Source organism: Dromaius novaehollandiae, chromosome 1 (genome assembly GCF_036370855.1).
Source record: "Dromaius novaehollandiae isolate bDroNov1 chromosome 1, bDroNov1.hap1, whole genome shotgun sequence".
NCBI classification, from domain to species: Eukaryota; Metazoa; Chordata; class Aves; order Casuariiformes; family Dromaiidae; genus Dromaius; species Dromaius novaehollandiae.
Window position 1 is genome coordinate 70,367,671 of NC_088098.1, and position 20,308 is coordinate 70,387,978.

General features: G+C 38.5%; 1 protein-coding gene across 12 annotated transcripts in view; it reads left to right on the forward strand.

Moving 5' to 3' along the window:
* The window catches only part of SOX5 (SRY-box transcription factor 5), a 651,412-nt gene that overhangs the window by 573,276 nt on the left and 57,828 nt on the right, over positions 1–20,308 (forward strand). For all 12 annotated transcript variants that reach the window (XM_064515931.1, XM_064515936.1, XM_064515914.1 and 9 more), the window contains one exon: positions 16,602–16,748. In XM_064515931.1, coding sequence (XP_064372001.1) covers positions 16,602–16,748 — 147 coding nt within the window. The remainder of the gene's footprint in view (positions 1–16,601; positions 16,749–20,308) is intronic.

Below are 20,308 nucleotides of genomic sequence, written 5' to 3' on the forward strand. Positions count from 1 at the left end.
GATAGTCTGATTTTTATCATGCCGTGTGGGCATGGGTAGATGCACCTGTGTATGTGAACAAAGCTGACAGAAGAAGTCAAAGAAGAAGGGATTCCAAAATAAGCCAAGGCCTACTCAGTTAAAACTCATAGGGTTATGCTTAAATTTAAGTGTTTTCTTAAGCCTGATTGATTTTTGCATCAGTTCACATTCAGTTAATTTCATTTCGCTTTGCATTAGTTGCTGCTCTGGATCAGGTCCTTAACGGATGTGGGATGAGTAGGTGCTTGCAAGTCAAATGTTTCTTTCATATCACACTGGGTGGCATTACAGGTTTGATTTCACTAAAAGGTATTGTTGTTCATGATCAAGTGGAGGAATGAAGAATGGTTACAAAAAAAAATGGGGAAACGTTAGATTTTTAAAAAAGCTAATTTGTCACTTTGCTCATTGACTATGAACTGAATAGACTTCTAAACCTTAAAATACTTTCTCCCCCCTTTCCTTTTTATTGCCTGGAATCTTAAGAGCTTTATCATTTGCAGTCATAAAATGAAAATATACACCAAACCCTCAAAGGGCAAGTATGAAATTAAATTATATTTGGGCAGCTGTAACCTTTTAAAACGATCAGATTCCAGTTAATGTATTTCTTCCTGTTCCGAGTGCTGCCATGGTGTTTGATGGTGGGAAGCAGTCCAAAGGGCATTGGGAGATAATAAATTCGCTGGAAATTTCACCCTGAGGCGAGCCTCGACGTGCAAAGGCTTCCATTTAGCGGGACTGACCTAAAAATCTTGTCACATCCAAAGGTCACCTAGGTTGGGGTTGGTGTGTCCCATCTATCTTTCCCTGGTGCAAAGAATGACAGCTGAGCTCATAAACAGTCATCAGAATATGGAAGACAAGCAAGCAGGGAGGGTGAGGAGAGGGAGGAAGAATGATGCAGCTGACAACTTCTGAGATTTCCTCTAGGCCTATGAGTATAGATACCATCTTTGGGGTTGCTTGCTTCTGCTACTGCAGAAATGGTAATTCAATTTAAAGAGGTTACAGTTAACTGTGGAAGACTGAAAGAAGTGATTCCCTTACCCATGTCTGCAGATGCCATATAATCCTGCTAATACATCTTTCACTATCACTGAACATTTCATACTTATTATCAGTATGGTTAGTTAAAACAGTTTGCAGTTTATACAGCGCTTTGCTTTCAAGGAGGGTCAAAAATCTAAAAAGCTGCCAGTGATGACACTGATAAGTATCATCTGTAAGAACAATTATTCTAAGAGAAAGAATTTGGATGATAGGTCTAGTTATAAACAATACTGGAAGTTAAGATATTTTCAGCTTTATGAAAAAATCTATGGCACATGTCCTTTAGGATGTTACTCACCCTAAGCTCATTAAAATCAGTATGATCCTCCTACGCACTAAATTAAAGTGAAAGGCCTTTCAAGGTGATTGTTTGGTATCTTCCAGTCATAGTTCTTGCTTCTGCAATGGGAAGCGCTCAGTGAATCCTTCATATGTTTGCAGTCTACTCATATGGGAGAATGGGGGTAATAGTAGTAAATTTGAAGGACAAAGGTCTATCTTATCATAATTGGTCTTATTTAACTGGAGATTAGCCATGCAAGATATGTCCATTATATCCTAATGGTGTGTATCTCCTTCTCAAAATTACATTTGAGAAAGACTGGCTGCTGGTCACTGCTGGGATGTACAAGGTAGTAATTCCTGCTCGTACATTCTGTCTTGGTTGGTTGGCAAAATGTAGCTGGTGGTCAGTTTCCTTCTGAAAGCTAGTAACGCTCCACTGCCAGAGGGGTGCTACCAGGTATGGTATGATGATTGGTCTGATTCTTTTTGGCAATCTAAATGTATGATAAAATTTAAAAAGAAATCATTGTATAAAATCAGTTTAAACTTGGACATAGGAGAAAAAAAATCACAGCGAATCACCTGTGTTCCAGAATTTCCAAGATATTTAGTAAGTTAGGTATCCAGCTCCTGCTGGGGTTTTTCTGAAGTCTCTCCATGAATTTTAGTAAATCAGATCATTCTGAAGAAGACTCTAAATTGTACGTTCCTTTGCTGCTTAAATCAAAATGGAATATAACTGTTATTTTCAGAAGTATTTCACACATTCTTACAAACATACTATATTTGAGGCAAACACAGTAAAGAAGGGCAAGATTGGCCAGCTGTCATATTTCTCATCCTTTTACTTGGGTTCACACTCTATTTTATGTTAACATATATATTCTCTACACAGATTTGAAGTAATTTGCAGGCAACTTTGGGGAGTTATATGCCCCTTTTTCCACATGTTCTGTGCTGATGGTGTAGCTGTATGCCTTACTAATTGTACAGCTTTGGGGAAGAAAAAGTCATTTTCCATAGTACTTATGTAACAAGAAAAAAGAAAAATTACATTTTTCATGAACTTCAGAGGACAGATACATTTCACTTTAAAGAATTCAGCTGCTACCATGAAATTTAAAACTAGGAAAGACGTGCTCAGTATGGAGTAGTTATTCTTTTTTTCCTGGTGTGTACTCAGGACATTAGGGTGAGATTCATCTCACTTAGCCAGAGATGCCTAAAATGTACAATTCATCTGACCTGAAGTTGCAAGTTCCTATTTCTCATAAAGGGAGTTCATAAAGTGTGATTAACTCAGACCTGCTTAAGTGAATTCCCCACTCACCCTCACTCAGTGTCTGTTTTCTCCTGTGGTTTAGTTTCCTTTTTTACTTGCCCTGGCAATTCCAATTAGTAGGTAAGTAAAAGTAGAAAATAAAGTGTAACGCTAAATAGAGACTATATTTCTGTAATTGCTTGTAGGAGATGCAGGCTCAAGGCCAACTGATTCCATTTTTCTGCAATAGTTAGAACTTGTGAAAGATGCTGCATTGGCCTCAGTGCAAACAACTTTTTAACCACCAAATGGACATAGCTGTAGCTTCCCTGTGTCCATGAATTTTCCGCTCTTGAGAAGAGGAGGTATCTCACCATGCTGGTCAGTGGGTCATTCCTTCTCTGCGTTTTCATAGACATATTTATTACATTTCTTGCCAAGTGCCTTTGGACAACCAGCTGTGGTTCTAAAATATGTTTATGCAGTTAAATACATGAGAGAAAGATAAATGGTGAGAGTAAGGATTGTATCACGTGCCTGCAATGTTGGGATGTGCTTTTATGCTACCTTACATGCTCCTTTTATTATAGTGAACACAATCACTTTGACCAAAAACCTATGCATTTGTGTTATGCCATATTAGCTGGAGTAGTTGAGAGATATTTTACAATCGCTGACTTTGGCAAAAACAAGATGTGTCCCTGCGTAATGGAGGACTGTGCTGTTTCTTGCATTATTCATGCTTCCCACGCTGGAGTCACAAACATTGGGTAATGTTAATATTTGTCATGGAAAAAATTTAATTCGCAGAAATGTTTGATATATTAGCGGTAGATGGGTGGGCCCAGAAGAGACCTTCCCTCTCCTGCATTGAAATGTGACATGTAGTTAGCGATATAGAAAGACACTGTATGGAGCTGATCGTTGTTACGCAGAGGGAAGTGAGAAGGATTCTAGCCCCACATCCCCAGTCTCTCCTGAAATGGCGATATGTTTACCAGTTGCTAACTGAAGAACAGAGTACAGTTCACCCTCCCACTGTAATGAACAGCCAGTCTTGGAGCAGCATAAAAAGGGTCAATCAAATAGGTCGTACGTCATATGAGGAGGCAGATGTTGGAACATATTTTAATGGATTGTTGTGCGGTATGTTAAGATGGCTTATGGAGTACAGGGAAGCTATCAGTGGTGTTTTCTGTTATGGTCACTGTAAATATCCAAATTTTTGAGGAAAACTTCTGAATGCAAGAAACCAAAGCATTAACGTTCCTGTTGTGTTAGACTTGTGGGTGGAATGGGGGAGGGAAAAAAGGAATAGTATCATGAGTTGTCTGTAATAGTCTGTATGATGTCAGTATGTCTACATATTATCTGTGCTCTGCCAAAGTCAGTGTCAGTCTTGGAATGTGCAAGTATTTTACCTGAGGAAGGAAAAAAAAAAATTGTAGAGCTTCAGACTATATTAAACACAACTGTTAAAATAGCTTCTATTTTAGCAGCACCCCTAATTCACACCCACTCAAACACCTCCTCCCTTGTTAACCTCATCATCAGACCCAAGTAACTCAAGTGAAATGAGATGGCATTAGGAATGAGGTAATGAAAAAAGATTTCTGGATAATGTTATTACTTCATGATAGCAGCTCTTGTTAGTGTGACTATAGTTAAGAGCTTCTCGGTATTTCCATTGCAAACTCTTTGGTACTCCCACCCCTTCTGCTTTACAGACAGCTACTCAGCCAGAAGCAATATAAAATTTGATTTTACATCAATTTTGGCTGTTGTTTTGAATTGAAGAGTTTAGTGTTTTGGTACTGCTTTCTAAAACATAAAAATTGCTGGGTTTTCCCTCCTAATCCAAATTTCCAGAAGAACAATTTAAAATGCGGATTAGCTCTTTTATAACTTAGCCACATTATTAACAATTGAAAAATGTCTCATAAGAATGCACAGTTATTTCAGTATATAATGTTTTTGGACAAGCATGTCAACTTTATAAAGTGTTATGCGATAAAAAGACCCATACTAAGAATTGGCACAAAGGGGAAATTTTTCAAAAAGCACCATTTTCACTCAGGAGCGTACAGTTTTTATGTCTTTCTTTATTTACTCAGTGCCTCAAAACAGGTATGGAAATCAATGATAGTAAATAGTCCTAGATGGATCAATTGTACTGATGGATTATAGATCTTGTTAACTAGTGTTAATACAGCCCACATCGCTGGTGCTAGAATATGTTGCTGTGTAGCGTCCTATAAGATATGAGTTAAGATTAAAGCCCTGTTGCCAGTGAATGGCATCCTTGTTGCTTGAAAAACAGGAGTGTCTTCACCCCATCTGGATTTAAGTGTTTAACTTTGGCAGCTGGTTTAGGACCAAAGTGCTGTATAGTTAAAGGAGAGAGAAGTCACTTCCAGACAGTAGCTCAGGTAGGTTGGAAGAATCTGCACCTTACAGCTTTCTTCGAAGTGGAAGCATCCTAATGGGGAAATGCAGAGAAGCTTGCAGCATCCCACTGTCCTTGGAGCACTTGTTAGGCAACTGTGAAGAAATCCTTTGGTCGCAAAAACTTTGGTCCTGGCATGCTTCTTTATAACTGCATTTAATTTCCCTTAGTCAGTTTGATTCTAAGAAGTAAAAGGCTCACCCTTTACACGGGAACATGAGGCTTCAGCAGCTCTTTATTATCAATATGGATTGGTGAATCTAGAAGCAGCCATCGCATTCCTCTTAGGTGAACATTAAATTCCAGATAAATTCATTGTATACAAGCTTGTATACAAGCATCTAGACTTGGATGATGCACAGCACATTCTCTAAATCTGAAGAAAATAAGGAGGTAAGGATTTTATTCCCTTTGACCTTCATTCATGTTGTTGTGCCTACAACTTCTTAAACCATGAGTACAGCATGTGGCAAAAGAGGCACGTTGGCGTGAGTTCCAGGCTAGATGTAAAGCTTTTCATGCGTGGGCTGAAGTCTGATCATGCAGTGTCATTGGACCTTAATGTTTGTGGTTTCATTGTAGTGAGAGTCAGAAACTGAATCCTGAGGGATTTTGGATTTTTTCCAGAGACCACTGTTGAGGGAACAAAGTCCCTAAGAATTAAACTGTACATGTCCTAATGGAATATGTAAAGTGTCGCTCTTCCCATTACATCAGTGTAAGCATGGAAATAATGAGATGGACCAGAAAGCAGCTTCTTATGTTATTTCCTGAGAAGTGTGCCAAAGCTTCGCAGAGGTTTCAGGCTCTCTGGAGTTTTATGGGCTACATTGGAGGGGGAGTTTTACAGACCACACCCATTTTTATCATGAAATCGAAGGATAAAAAGATTTAACAGCTATTGAGTTGTTTCTACTACTTCATTTCATTAAAGTGGGACTTTCTTATAGTGAGGCAAACTCCCAAATAAATGAATTTAGTACGTTTCTACTCTCTCAGCTGTCCCCAGAGATTTTGTTTACAAATAAAGGCCCCCTCTAACACATCTCCTCTTTGCAGCCTGTCATCTGGTAATCTCAATCATCCCAGGTCAACAAACATTTATTTGTTTTTAAGCATCTAAGTGATTCAGCTTATGTCAATAGGACTAGTTTGCAGTTGGGTACCTCTGTGAGTTTAAAGTGGGTAGGACTCACTCTGACTGTTCAGAGCATTAGCAGGAGCAGAGCAAAATTCAACTGGTTTCTAGTTTGAAACACAAACCAGATTTTCTCAAAGATTCAGTGAGACTCAAGAAATTTTACATTAAACTTAGACCGGTTTCTGTGTTTTCTGCTGGAATTACAGTTTCCCTATAGGTCTAATAAGTATGATTGAGCTTTTATAGGTTCTGTATAGGTCTACTAAGTTTGACTGACTTGTTCTGCAAGCTTCACTTTTAGCAATACCTAGAACAAAAAGAAACACTTTGTTACAGAGAAAAAGAGAGTCTGTGTGAATTAAAGCCAAAGGAGATGTACAGATGAGCTGGAGCTTTCCACAGTTCCAGTTGTGTCTTCTGCTCTGGTGGAAAGGGGTCACAACGTGCTGCTGGGAAGGTGAACTGGTGCCCCAGTTTTGACTTCACAACAGGATCCCATAAGAGAAGGTAGGGCTAGTCAGCTTTCTGGAGGAGTTTGGTAATGTACCTATAAGGGAATGAAGATGAACAAAAACTACATGAAAGGTAAAGGTGGATTCCTGTTGAATCTAAGAAATAGATTCCGAATAGGTCTGATAGGACTTATTTGAAAGTTTTCTGCAGTGCAAAAGCCTTTAGGTTTCACATTTAACTGGCATTAGAAGGCTGAAAGTAAGTTGGATAGCTAGCACTCCAGAAGGACTGACATTCTTCTCCTCCCCCAAAATAATAACCTCACTGTCCTTTTTCCGCCTCCTAAAATAAAATAAAATAACTTCTTTAGCTGAATAAAGAGGCCATGTCACATCCTATTAGCGCACTCTGGCAAGAAAAAAGGCAAAGGGAAAATAATTCTTTAGAACCATTCCAGGAATCAGTTTGTTTTCGTTTAGCTCTCAGGGAAGAAGCAAACTTTCTTCTACAATTCAGATGATCTCTCCATCTCCAGCCTCTCCCTTTCAATATTCTTCTTCTACCTCTGCTTCCTCCTTGCTGTATTCTTTGCAGGAAGGCTTGGCACAAGGGAAGCAGCACAAATACAGTCCTTAGCTCCCTCTAAGGCACAAATGTCACATTCTTTAATCTCTTCTCAAACTGGAAGAGAGTAGCTACGGCTGAGTGTGAGCTCTGTTGAAAGTTGCTTGTGATGGAGTGAGTTTGTCACTCTGTCTCCTGTATCTTTATCCAGACCCTTTGACCAGATAATACAACTCAGTTCAAAGAGCAAATTAAGCTTTTGAATGAATTGAGTAGCTGTCACTGAGCTCCTGTACACATCAGATAACCAAGGAACAATGTTAATTTATATTTTCAAGGACAACAGATACACTTGCTTGACTCTCCTGCCTCAGAAATATTCTTAATGTCAATGGGGAAACTGTAGAAAGAATATGATTCTTATTTTGCTATGTGATACCATTATTAATAAATGAAGATATATTCATGGAGGAGCTTTAGGAAATATATGGGCAAAAATATCTAAGTGAAATTTTTACAACTTGATTTTGTTCTTTCACTCATTTCTTGCCCTCCCCCCCCCCCCCCGCCATTGTTCTTGGGTGATACAGCTCTGGTGCTTCTGGAGGGTGATTATCTTGCTTCTACAGCCTGTAATGAGGGACTTTAGGACTCTGTTCCTGTCATAGTTTCTCATGAAACAGTTTTTAGAGCAAGCTAAGTGCTGTGGTCCACAGGTACTGCAAAATACCTATTCCTCTACTTCATTCCTGAAGAGGAGGGGCAATTTACCTAGGAATCTTGTAAGCATCAAGATATAAGAACCTGATACCTGATTCAAGTGAGCAATTTTGTGTTCTCAAAGTAAGAAATGCTGTTGACCTTAATCGCTTTAGCATGAGCTTTGCTCTTAATTTCAGGAGAAGCAGAGTATTGAGATTTAAAGTAATTAATTCAGTATCAATCCTAAAGCAGGCACAGAGTTTTCCTGACTTAATTCCCTACTGAATACAGCAACTTTAAAATGCAAACAGAAAATCTATAAATAAAAATTGGAGAAAGAGTCACTTAAGGAGATGTGTATAAAATAGTGAAATGCCTTAATTATAGCTCAACAATCTGAAATATATAGAACCTTATTTACAGTAAATCTGCTGGCAGTGTTTGCTTATTAACTACTCTAGTCACTTAATGGATAACAATGAATGATTATATATAGTATCAGTCAAGTGAAGCAATGTAATATGAAATAAGTATTTTGTCAAATGGCCACTCAGAGAATTTTCCTCTCTCAAATGGGAAGTTACATTTACTGAAGTCAGGTGCTCTGAGTTAGTTGCCAAAAATCTGGATATATCAACAAATAAGCTCTTGGGAAACATACTTGTGGTAAACAAATGGGCAATGCTGAGTTTTCTTTTCCTGTAAGAATATAATGTCTGTGCCACTTTACTGATTTCAAGCTTCTAATAGAAAAACTATACAGACATAGGAGTCTCCATGTGGAATAGTCATGCAAACACTTCATCTTCATTACAGAGGAGTCAGCTAATGATAAAGGGATTGCAGTTTACATGACAAGTATCTGCTCCTTCTTAAGTTACACATCCCTGTTGTTTGTTGGTCTTCTACATTGCCACTGCCCATTTTGCTGTACATTCCTTAATAAGTATGTTGCAGAAGGATGGCTTTTTTCAGTGTGTACTTTAAAGGAACTATCTTTTTTCTTTTTCCTAACACCCCCCGCCCCCAAATCTATTGGCATAAGAATAAATACTGGTAATGGTAGCAAGAATACATTGCATTCCGGTAAGAGTAGGGATAAATTGTTGGTAGATTTCTTCATAAATGTACGATATTTATTACTTTCCTTGAAAGGGACACTATTCATCTGCAACATTTCATCCAACAAGCTTTTTCCAGAAGACATTATCAAGTTTCCTCTCCAATATGCATGCCATATAGTCACTCTATTTCAATTACTGTCATATGGTGTGAATATGGTGTGTATGAATATGTAGGCCACTTGGGCAGTTTTCCAGTTAAAAACTCTTAATGTGTAAAGAGCAGGCAGTCTTAAACGCACAGTTTACAATGATATTTTATCACAGAAGCTAACAGATCTTATTAGCCTCTGATAGGAAGTGTCTATTGATAAGTTCCTACAGTTACATCCTGTAGAAGGATTGTCTTGTTTTTAAGGCATGGGACAAAGGAGCCATGAGGTCTAGGCTCTAATCAGGAGTTTCCTACAGTCTTCCTGTGTGACCAAGACTGGCCAGCTGATGTCATGGGTGCTGATTCTCACCTTGCTAACGTTTGCATACCATTTATCCATTCACAGAATTGAAGAGTGCTTTTTAAGGAAAACTGAATTTAATGTAGCTTTAATTTAGCTAAATTGATTGCCCTAAACTTTGAAATTCCATTAGTTTATAGCAAAACTCAAAGCTGCTATAGATTGTCCCTAGTTTTTTTATTTATCCACTGTTCAGCATTATTTTGAATGTGCTGCGGTGACGATGGAAGTATTTGTTACTCCAAATAGAGGCCTACAGCTCATTTGGCTTCTCAGTGACCTGGACTCCTAGTCTTGTGTCTGGATGCCCAGGTTGTCCAGGCTGTCATACTGTGCAAGTTCCAAATCGGACGAGAGCAAGGGCGTTCAGCCTGGCATGGGCAAAGCAGTCCTGTTGACTACAGCCAGGTATTCTCAGGAATAAGGGTTGTGGCCCTGGAACCATAGCGATCAGCTACCAGAATCTTATTTTTTTGGAGACGTGGTCACTGATTCTAAAAGCAATGTTTTTCTAATGTGAGAGAGATGCTGGTTACAAGGCTGTGCTTGTAACTGGAATGCAAGAAGTGTATAAATGAAGTCTTGTTCTGTTTGTGAATGCTTTACAGTTTTTCTAATGAGAACTTGTTTTTCTTAAGGTTTCTTTCTAAGACTCGGATTTCTTTAAGGCTAGAGAGACTATTAGATTGTCTAGTCCGACAAAACAAAACGTAGAATTTCATCATTTACCCTAGTACTGGGAATAACAAATTCTTTGTTTAAAGTTCATCTTCCAGAAACACATCTGATCTTGACTGAAACATCAAGAGACAGAGACTCCACCATTTCTCTAGTTCTTCAAAGTGTTACCCACACTTTCCAGTTAAAAAGTTAATATTTCTCATCTACTTTCAGTTTGCCCAGTCTTAACCTGCCAATATGTATTGTTGTTCTTTGATTCATGATTTACTTACCTGTCTTTCTCCCCTAGACTAAAGAAATGTAGAGCAAACCTGGGACGGGAGTTTTAACAGGAAGTTGTTTGGTTCCTGTGGCTATGGGAAAGAACACTGTAGCTTTTCAACATGTAGTGTATCTTCCATGGCCCCTGTGTGGTCCGCAATTTTTAGGCAAATACATCTAACCTGTGATTTTTTACTTGGTAAAGAAGGGAAACGCTCGTATATGTTTCCCTGCCAGAAGGGTGGACAGACTCCATTGGATCTATGTATGCCTCAGCACTGGGAACCAGGACAGTTTCTTTCAGGAAATGGTTGTGACAAAGACATACAGTAGGTAGAGTAGTAGTAATTATCCAACTCTGTTCAAAATTTTAAGGAAAAAATAAAATAAAAGATTGTAAGTGCATCTCAGGATCTTGAGCTATGTTGTCATTATCTGAAAGTGGCCCGAAGTGAAAACTAGCAAGTTCAAACCTGGAAGCTGAGTATAACTCACCCTGCAATGGATTCTTTGGGCCATATTTTAAAGGAACTTAATGAATTTGTGTTCATGTATTGTTGTTTTCTGAGAATCCCCCAGTTGGTGCAAACAAATCGCACTTTAAAGCCTTTGACGAAGTTCTGAATGATTAGCATGGCCCTTTGAAATACTGGGCTAACAATCTTTGAAGGAAACTCAGGCACAGAAAAGATTAAAATCTGATTTTCTACCTTTCGTATATTTTATAAAGAGCTAGATGAAGAACTCTTTTCATATCAGATCTAGAAAGAATTTCTACCAATCATTGATGAGGGCAGCTTTAATTCCAGTTTCTATAGTCATCTTCTTTTCTACCTTTCCATTACTTTAAAAGCCTATTTTATGGTAGTATGTATGCCAATTGTTTGTTCTGAATGAGTTCTTTTTTCTAATTTCTTTATGACTTTTAGAAAAAACATACTGAACAGATCCAAAACTAATTCTTTCTGCCATAATCATACACTTTTCTTTGCACTTCTTATACGAACATAAAATCTGAGGTAAAGAAAATTAAATTCATGTATTCTGAGTGAGAGGATCTCAATTTATACCATTTTTTCATCCCGATTATGCAAAAATCAAAGCTATCAAATCTGTGAAGTCAGAACAGGGCCATTCATGTGTATATTTTTAATGATGAGTCTTAGAATGAAAGACAAAAGTGTTGTATCAGTCAACAGTTCCAAACACTTAAGCACAGTGTTTGTGAATTCATCACTGTGGTAAATCCACTGAAGAACTGGTTTATATCAGAAACAAATTTATTGCAGTAACTGCTTTGGTTTCCAGTACCACCTGTTTTTCTGGTTTGTTTTTGTTTTTGTTTTTTTAAGAAATCATCTTAATCTCTACTGTTCACTAATAAAAATATTTTAATAAAAAGGTGATACTGTAAATCAAATCCCTGTATGTGTTTGAATCAACTGTTTGTACCTACGTAGTTGCTAAAACTTTGTTCGACCCTTTTTAAAATTGCTATTAAATCTCATTCTCATTTTCCATATTAATAGAACAAGAATTCATTTTTAGTGAACCCTCAAAGCAATAATGAGCATTGTTAACATGTAACAACAATGCCCAAGGGAAAGTTTTCAAAGCCGGTCTATCCTTAAGGCTTTGCTATTGATGTACTACACAGTCATCAAGCCAAGAGTGGTTAGAGCTAGTCCATTTGGAGAGTTCAGCTGAATATTTCTCTTTAATATATTGGAAGAATTATGAATGATTTAGGTGATGACCTACAGAGAAGCGGGAATTTTTGTTTAAGAGCTTAAGAACAGAGGGGCAAAATTATAAAAATAACTATACCTCCTGCTCATTTTAAAGTGTATCAAATTGTGCTTTTGTTCTGATGATCTTGCTTCCACACAGGTTTTCATGTGAGGTTAATGAGAAAACATTAACAAGGCATGCAGTATTGCACATGAGCAGGGCAGCTGAAAGAGTTATTTAGTTATAAAAAAACAATAGATGTTACATTTTAATTGTTTTTTCAGAAGCCCAGTTCTGCCTTTTGAAGGAGAAGTATTATCTGTCTTCTTAAATGCAGAGTATTATCCTTATTTTATTTGTCATATATAAGAAAACTAAACTTGTTTAAAGCAGCAGTGCTTCACTGATTTCAACTAAATGCCTTGGTCATAATAAATCAATCAAAAGCCTATGCACTGAAATTCCTGTGTGATTTGTAATATAGCAAAATGACCTCCCTGAGTGCTAGAATTGGAGATTGGGTTTTTAGGTTAACTGAAAGTTGTATAAGTAGCTTGAGAATTCTGTTTGGTGTACATACCACAAGGCTGAAGAACAATGTATTACAGCAATGATATGGAATTAGTTTTCATTTTCATTTCACTTTTGAGGCCTTGCTTTCATTGCTGTTAAAATCAACACAAATATTTCAACATAAAGACTAATGACACCTTTCTGATCCATGCACTGTTTCAAAATCGGAAACTATTGGCGTGTAGGAGTGGAAATGTCTTTTGTTTGAGTTTAGTTTATCGAATGGATGCCTAAACTGTTGTCATTTAGCCATCTTGATTCACAGCACATGGTCACACCATTGCCCTTTTGTTGGGTATAAACTAAAGGTCATCATGTCCTAAAACAACTAAATATGAACAGACAAGTTCAATAATGTCAAAGCTCAAAAATATTGACAGTCTAAGAAACATGCTGCATATTGTATGGTTCTGTTTTTTTCTTTGAAATGAGTAGGAGCATAGGAGTAATCTTAATGGTCAGTTAGACTCCAGACCCTTGCAATTTCTTAAGTTAGATGTATTTCACTTTAGAGCTGGACCTGATGTTGTTTTTCAGTAAAATAGTTGGTTTGTGTTGTAGGAAGAGACCTCTTAAGAAGGGATTCTTGTAAGGGACATCTTATGAGACTTTTTTTAATCTTTGTTTTTAATGTTAAAAATGAGTTAAATAGAGGTGAGATGTCAAATCTGATAGCAGGAAGACATAAATTTGCACAAAGCACAGAAGGCTTTATAGGTTTTCTTCCACCCTTCCTTCCCGATTGCTCCACACTGTACTGTGTGCTTCACTCTCTTGTAAGATATCATCTCTCTTGAGGTATATTTGTCTCTGAACAGAGAATCAGTGTAAGGCAACATTTGAAATTCCACTTATTCTCCTTAAAATGCAGCTTTCTCTTGGACCATTGCATAGGGAAATTCATTCTCCATGCTTGGAGAATCATCTCAATCTCCGTGCTTGGAGTCATCATCTGGTTTGCATAGATTATTGAAATGGTGGTTGATGATAATACTGTAAAGAGGAATCGTGGCTTTCAACATATTTCTTAGTGATCACTGAACAGGTGTAAGGTGGTACAGATTCCTGGACAGCATAATGTTTAACTGTATTTCATATAGTTTATAGTCTAGTGCTTGTGATTCACTATTTGGACCTCAGCAGAAGGCTGAAAGCTTTATTCGAAGCAGAGGTTTTGCTTTTCGTTCAGGGTAAGGATTCTGTTTGAAAATTCTTCCTCAAAGGCTTACAGAAATTAGACATGTCCAGGAGGCTCTGTCCTCAGCAGGCCTCATCTAGTCCCCGATTGACTAGTGACATGTAGAGTTCTCTCCTGTCAGTGATCTTCATTTGGTTCAGAACTACCAAGTGTCCACACCAACTTCATTATTTTTACTTCTACTTGTGGACTAGACATCATGTCTGATATCTAATCTGTATTTTCAGACTTTGTCACCTTAGGATCTGCTGTCCCCCAGTTTCATGTTCTCAACAAGCTCAAACCTTTTCAGCTCAACAGCCATTCTACTTTCTTTTGTCTTTCTCCCATAGTTGCATCAATTCATTTTGTCATTTTTTGAATGGGGAGCAAAAGGAGAGGGAAAAGCTAGAATTCAGCCGGTCGTGACCAGAGTCTGATTATGTTGAGCTGCTCCCTAGCTGTGTATACTGTTTCTTAAAAAACTGTTGCCCTTCTGGTATATTAATTCATACATAAAAGTAGGCTTGTTTTCCTTGAACTTTATGCTACAGTACTTTGTCTTTGGTTCACACAAACTCTTGTTCCTTCTCCCTATATTACTGCTGGGTTCAGTCTTCTTTTCAAAGGATGAATGGATATGAGCGTCAACTTATAAATACGTGTATTTGAATCTGACTGATTTGTGGCTGGATTGTTTTTGATTATTTTTATCTGTCTGATTTGCATCTATTTGGCTCTGACTGGGTGGGGATAACATAGAATAAATAAGTAAATTAGGGGAAGAGGCAGGGAGAGAGGATGCATGAATGGATGATAGGGAAGGAGAGTGAGAATAAGCAGAAAGGAATGGATAAATGGTGATTAAGAAGTACAGTAAGACAAGGAACAAGCAGTGATCAAAGTAGAAGAAGAGAAATTAAAAGGATTCAGAACTGAATGGAATAAGAAGTCTGAAAAGAATAGAAAGAGTGAAAAGAAATAAGTGAGGACTTGCTGCCTAACTGATTACACTTAGAGGAGCAGAAATGGGATGCTTTTAATTATGCCAAAAAACTAGAATTGTGTACCAGTGAAGGGAGGAGTTTGTCCAGGGAACCACTGGGCGATGTCCAGGATTGGAATGATATACACTCATTTCTTCACCCCTAATGAATTGTCCTGGACTCGGAGCAGTAAATCTTGAACATTTGGTCATGGCAAGTGTTTGTTACAGGGCTTCCGTGCTCTGAACGCACACTACAGAAACACAGTGGTGTTTCTGTACCTTTCACACAGCTGTGTGTGGAATATTCCCTGTAAGTTGGATCACACTGAATCTTTATCTTCCTCTTTCAAACTTGCTGGGTAGGGTTAGCGTTCCGTTGTGCTCTCCAAGCTGGCCTTTGTTCTTTTATCAGCATATACAATTAACTAAAAAACACCAGCAAAATGACTAAACAACACTAACAGGGCTGTCTTAGACTAGTCTTACTGATGCTCCGTGTTTTTTCACATCCAAAACCATGTTCCTGCGTGTTACCGCTTGTTGTGTTGCATCTCCGAAGCTTTGTTAGCACCTGCGGACAGAATGTACCATTGTTCAGTGTTACACGTTACAAATGTACTGCACAACACAAATAATACATAGCATGAGTTTTTGAAACTGATACTGTGACCAAGAAGTGAAAGTCTTTGTTATTACATTACCTCCTCTCTCAGGCATCTGACTTCTATTTGACTTCACTTGAATTCCCCTCTATTCATAAAGCACCAACAATCACTGCCTCTCCTGCCATCACGTTCATTTTCTCCACTTCTTTTTTTTTTTTTGAGGTCAGTGAAACTTCCAGGCACAGCCAGTTTGCCTGTTTTCTCTTTGTTTTTGACATCTGTCCATTAAACTCTTACTCTACTGATTAATTTTCAACAGATGACTGTGATTCCAAGTATTCACATGCTAATAACCAAATATGTGTTTAAAGTGGCTTGCTGGCTTAGTTGAGAGGGAAACCCATTCCCACTCTGTACCTGTTTTACATCTATCACAAAGAGATCTCAGCCTTTATTGGAACTTCTAGTTGCTCATGAGCAATACATTACCATTAATATTTATATACTTATATTGACTGTAGTGGTATCTCAGGACCCAATTGAGAATGGATCCTCTCACAATAAGTGCTAAGGAAAAACAAAGCTTTGAATTTCCTACCCCAAACACCTTACAGTGTGTGCAGACAAGACAAACACAGCAAGTAAGATAAAGAAATGTAAAATGGTAGCACAGAGGCTATCAGACCAAACATCACGTGAATTTCACAGTGGCTGATGTATAATATTGTTGGGGATGCTGTTATGGCTAAGGCCTTTCAGGAAGACGAAGATTGACCCGTGGCTCAGACAAACCATGAAGATTATCTTTTGTTACTTGTTTTGAATCCCTGGACACATATGGAAGCTGGGACATTTCTCATGGTGACGTCTGTCATTTGTCCCCTGAGGAATGAATCACAAAAGTTGAGACAACAGTTCTTGACTTGAAATATGCCAGTGTGCTAAATAAAAAATACCCATCAGAAAGAAAATACAGCATCTGCAGTAGGAGAAGGTTTTGGAAGATTATTTATTTATTGATGATGTCTCATTCTCTCTTTCTCTCTCTCCTGTCTTCTTTGTGGTCCTTTTTTCTTTGTACAGCAATTGTATGCTGCCCAGCTTGCTGCAATGCAAGTGTCTCCGGGAGGCAAGATACCTGGCATACCCCAAGGTAACCTTGGTGCTGCTGTATCCCCTACCAGCATCCACACAGACAAGAGCACAAACAGCCCTCCACCCAAAAGCAAGGTACTGTACCAGGCCCTGCAGCACAGTGTTTCTAACAATGTTGGTATTTGCACAGCCTTTGTCCAAATGGTATCTGTGTGCCTCTCAGTTGCAGGCAGCTTTGTTCTCATGATGGCTTTAGGAAATAGGAAAATTTCTTTAGTGCCATTTTTACAATGAGAGAACCCCAGCACAGTAACCATGAAGTCAGTACCAGGTACCACCACAACTAAGATCCCATGGATTCCCTTGCAGTGTCATAGCTATTGGACTGTTACTTCTTTCATCTTTGGTAATGAGTAGCTGGCTGAGGTCAAAGGCCTCCTATGCCACCATGCAACCGTCATGTCCGATTGGACATCTAAGCTAGAGCTAGATTAGCATCAACAAAAGATGGGAAGCACTGGGGCATCTCAGCAGCAGCCAGATTTTGTCCTGGGGCTCAGTGGGAGTCTACAGAAGAACAAGTATCTAAATCAGTGTGTATTGTGTCATAGAACAAGCTTGAACTAGGTTATAAAGTGATAAGCTCTGACTCTTGGTTGTAGCTGGGCAATTAGATCTTTCCTGATTTAAGAGGTCGAGTTGGCAGCTTGTAGTCCCACCTGTAGAACACTGCCAGTGGATGAAAAGTTAGTTATAGCGAGAAGGAAGACACAAAATATGTCCAACCTATCTTTGCTGGCCCAGAGGAAGTAAATTCAGGTTCTGTGATTTCTCAGCAAGTTGTTTAGATTTCAGTTGCTCTATCAAAATGAGATATATGATTGTTTTCTCTGCACAGTGAAGCTCCTATACAACAATATTCTAACATGTTGGTATCTGGACTGGGTAAACTGGTTGAAATCAATGTTCTAAGTTAATTAGAGATAAACATTTTCTTCCCCTTCTGCTAAGTCAACTCAACAAATGCATGTGGTATAATCTCAACAATAATTTTTTTTTCTTTTCATCTTTTGTTATTGCTCATCCAAAGACAAAAGCAAATAGGTTTGATTCAGCAATTTTTACCCATTTTTTTGTTTTACTTGCCCATAAAATGACTAGCGAAAAATCTGAACCAGTCATTAAAGGTTGTTTCCAAAAGGAACAGACTGAATTTACTCTCTAGGTTCAGTAGAACTCCTCCAGAGGCAACAAATGGGACTAACTGAATATGTGAATAGGCCTGAAGACTTGCAGAATCAGGACTATACAGATAATAAACATTCTCTAAAGGGGTTTTTGAAAAGTCACTGAATTATTTTGAAGCACACTGCTTTTAATGGGATGCATTTTCCTAAGTTATCTGATTTTGAAAATGTCACCTACTATTACTTGTTCCTTTGATATATCTGATTTTTGAACTGCGTATATATTTTGCTAAAGACCATCTCATTAAATCAGTGGAATAAGATGTGCTCAGTATATTCCACAGCTGAGCTTAGGTAACTGGTCATGACTGAATGGCTGAAGAATTTAGCTGAGGAATTCAGGGAAAAAGCAGTCCCATTTAAGTGACAGCAAGAGCTGGATAAAAATGTGTCCTTTCTTTTTGTTAGTGTCCTCTAGCATGCTGTCCATATCCTTTGTCATGTCAGAAAGGATTCCTTGAATTGACAGTAGTGTCTTCATTTTTACCCTAACAGTAAAGTGGCAAAGATTAAAAATAACCAGACAAATAAATAGTACCATTGTCAGCTCGGTGAGATATATGTTCAAAGAATAAAAGAGATGGAACTAGTGGCTGTTGTGTTAATGAATCAAGCTTAAGGTCTATGTTTTCTTTCTTCTCTCCTCGGTACAGACTTTCTGACTTCCCAAAGTTTGTCCTTGGCTTGGCCTCCTCTTTTATATACTATAGAGCTAGGAATCACAAAGTCATGCAGTGCTTGATGATACATTTTTTTTCCAAAATTTCGTGTCTATGGTTAGCAAGAGATTTTTGTGCGTTTTACAAGGGGCTTTTGTGTGTGGATAGCGGCTTGCTAGATCCACTACACTTAAAATCCCAATGTTGTTTTTGGATCTCGCCGGCACAAACAGCCTGTCTGATGAGATCTAAGGGGACACAGTATTTATTTTGTGGCAATTGTAGGCCTGCCATATCTATTGGTAACATCAAGCATAACCATCTTACTGGCAGCTGTCAAAATCGGCTCTGTTCTGCCTTGTGTTTTGTTGCTTTTTCCTGTTCATAGGTGTTCCAGTGCCTTTGCTTTGCAGCTCTGTAGAAGGACACAAACAAAATTTATTTGCAAATTGCAAAAAAAAGAGTGGGCCACAAGGAAAGGAAGGGGGCTCCAAAAGGCTGTAAAATTGTGCAGCATGAGCCCTGTGATGCATGCTGTTTTCAATCTGCTGTGTGCCAGTTGGAGGCTCAGAGAGAGAGCGAGAGAAAGAGAAAGGATAATGCTGAGAAATGATAGAGTGGCTGTGACCTCCAAGCTCAGCCTGGAAATCCAAGACATTGATTTCACTTAGCATTCCTGCTGAGAAATCCAGCGGAGTTCAGTTGTAATAAAAGAACAAGATTCTGTTCTAATGGTAATGGCGTATGACAGACATATCACTTTGTCTGTCCTCAGCACCAGAGAGAGGAGAATTGGAGAAAGGTCACCTGACCTGCCTGTGGTGTTGTGCGAATGCTATACTGAGCTTTGAACTCCAGCCTAGAAGCACAATTATTTATAATACTAAATGGTAAAGAAACCTTTATAGTGCCTACAGTAATTAGAATGAAGCTTACACAATAATGAAATGGCCTGGCTTACAAAACACACTGGTAAATCTCTGATAGTTGCAGAAGCTGAAGCTTGTATGTTGAAACCATGCACCTTAGTTTGTATCTTCCTTTGCTTTTTCAAAGCCTGTTTGTGTTCAGCATTTCCAAAAGTTTATTGTGTTTGCTGATTTTTTTTTTTAAGCTATTGGTAAGGAGTATCTGTCTGAGTTTCACAGCCTTCTCTCCCCGCCAACAGCGGCTTGATCCATGAAGTTAATTCATGGTGGTCTTTCTCAGTGAGTCACTATACATCAAGCCTCCGCAGATGAACAGTTAATGCCTTAGACAAGCTTTCAATAGGTGCTGTTTGCTGAATCTCTATTTTCAGCCCACAGTTTACACTGGCGCAGCTTTGGAAATACACTGAAGTGTTTGGAGACAAGGAGACAGCCTTACCTGAGAGTGTGTCAAGCTACTGGCAAACATCTAGGTCACTTCTGAAAAGCAGTGCTTTTTCCCTTTCGTAGAACATTAAAGTTACTGTGCTGCTCTTTGCAAGGATTCTTCAAAGTCGGCCTCAGCAGCAGATGGAACAACTGCTGGCTCTAGAAATGCTGAGAAGCATGAGGGGGAATTTGCCAAGGATCATCCTTTAAATCTAGTAAGACTTGAACACATCCCTGAAACTCCTCTAAGACCTTGGCAACCCCCATGTTGGCAAACCTTTTATCAGTGGCCCTCACCAGTGTTTGAACATTGCACTGGGCAGACTAACCTGGCATTTTGTGTTGTCTCACTTGCCTTTCAACAGATGTGACCTGGAATAGACAAATTCACTTCCCGGGTTTCTGTGCTGTAACTTTTAGGAAACCATGAA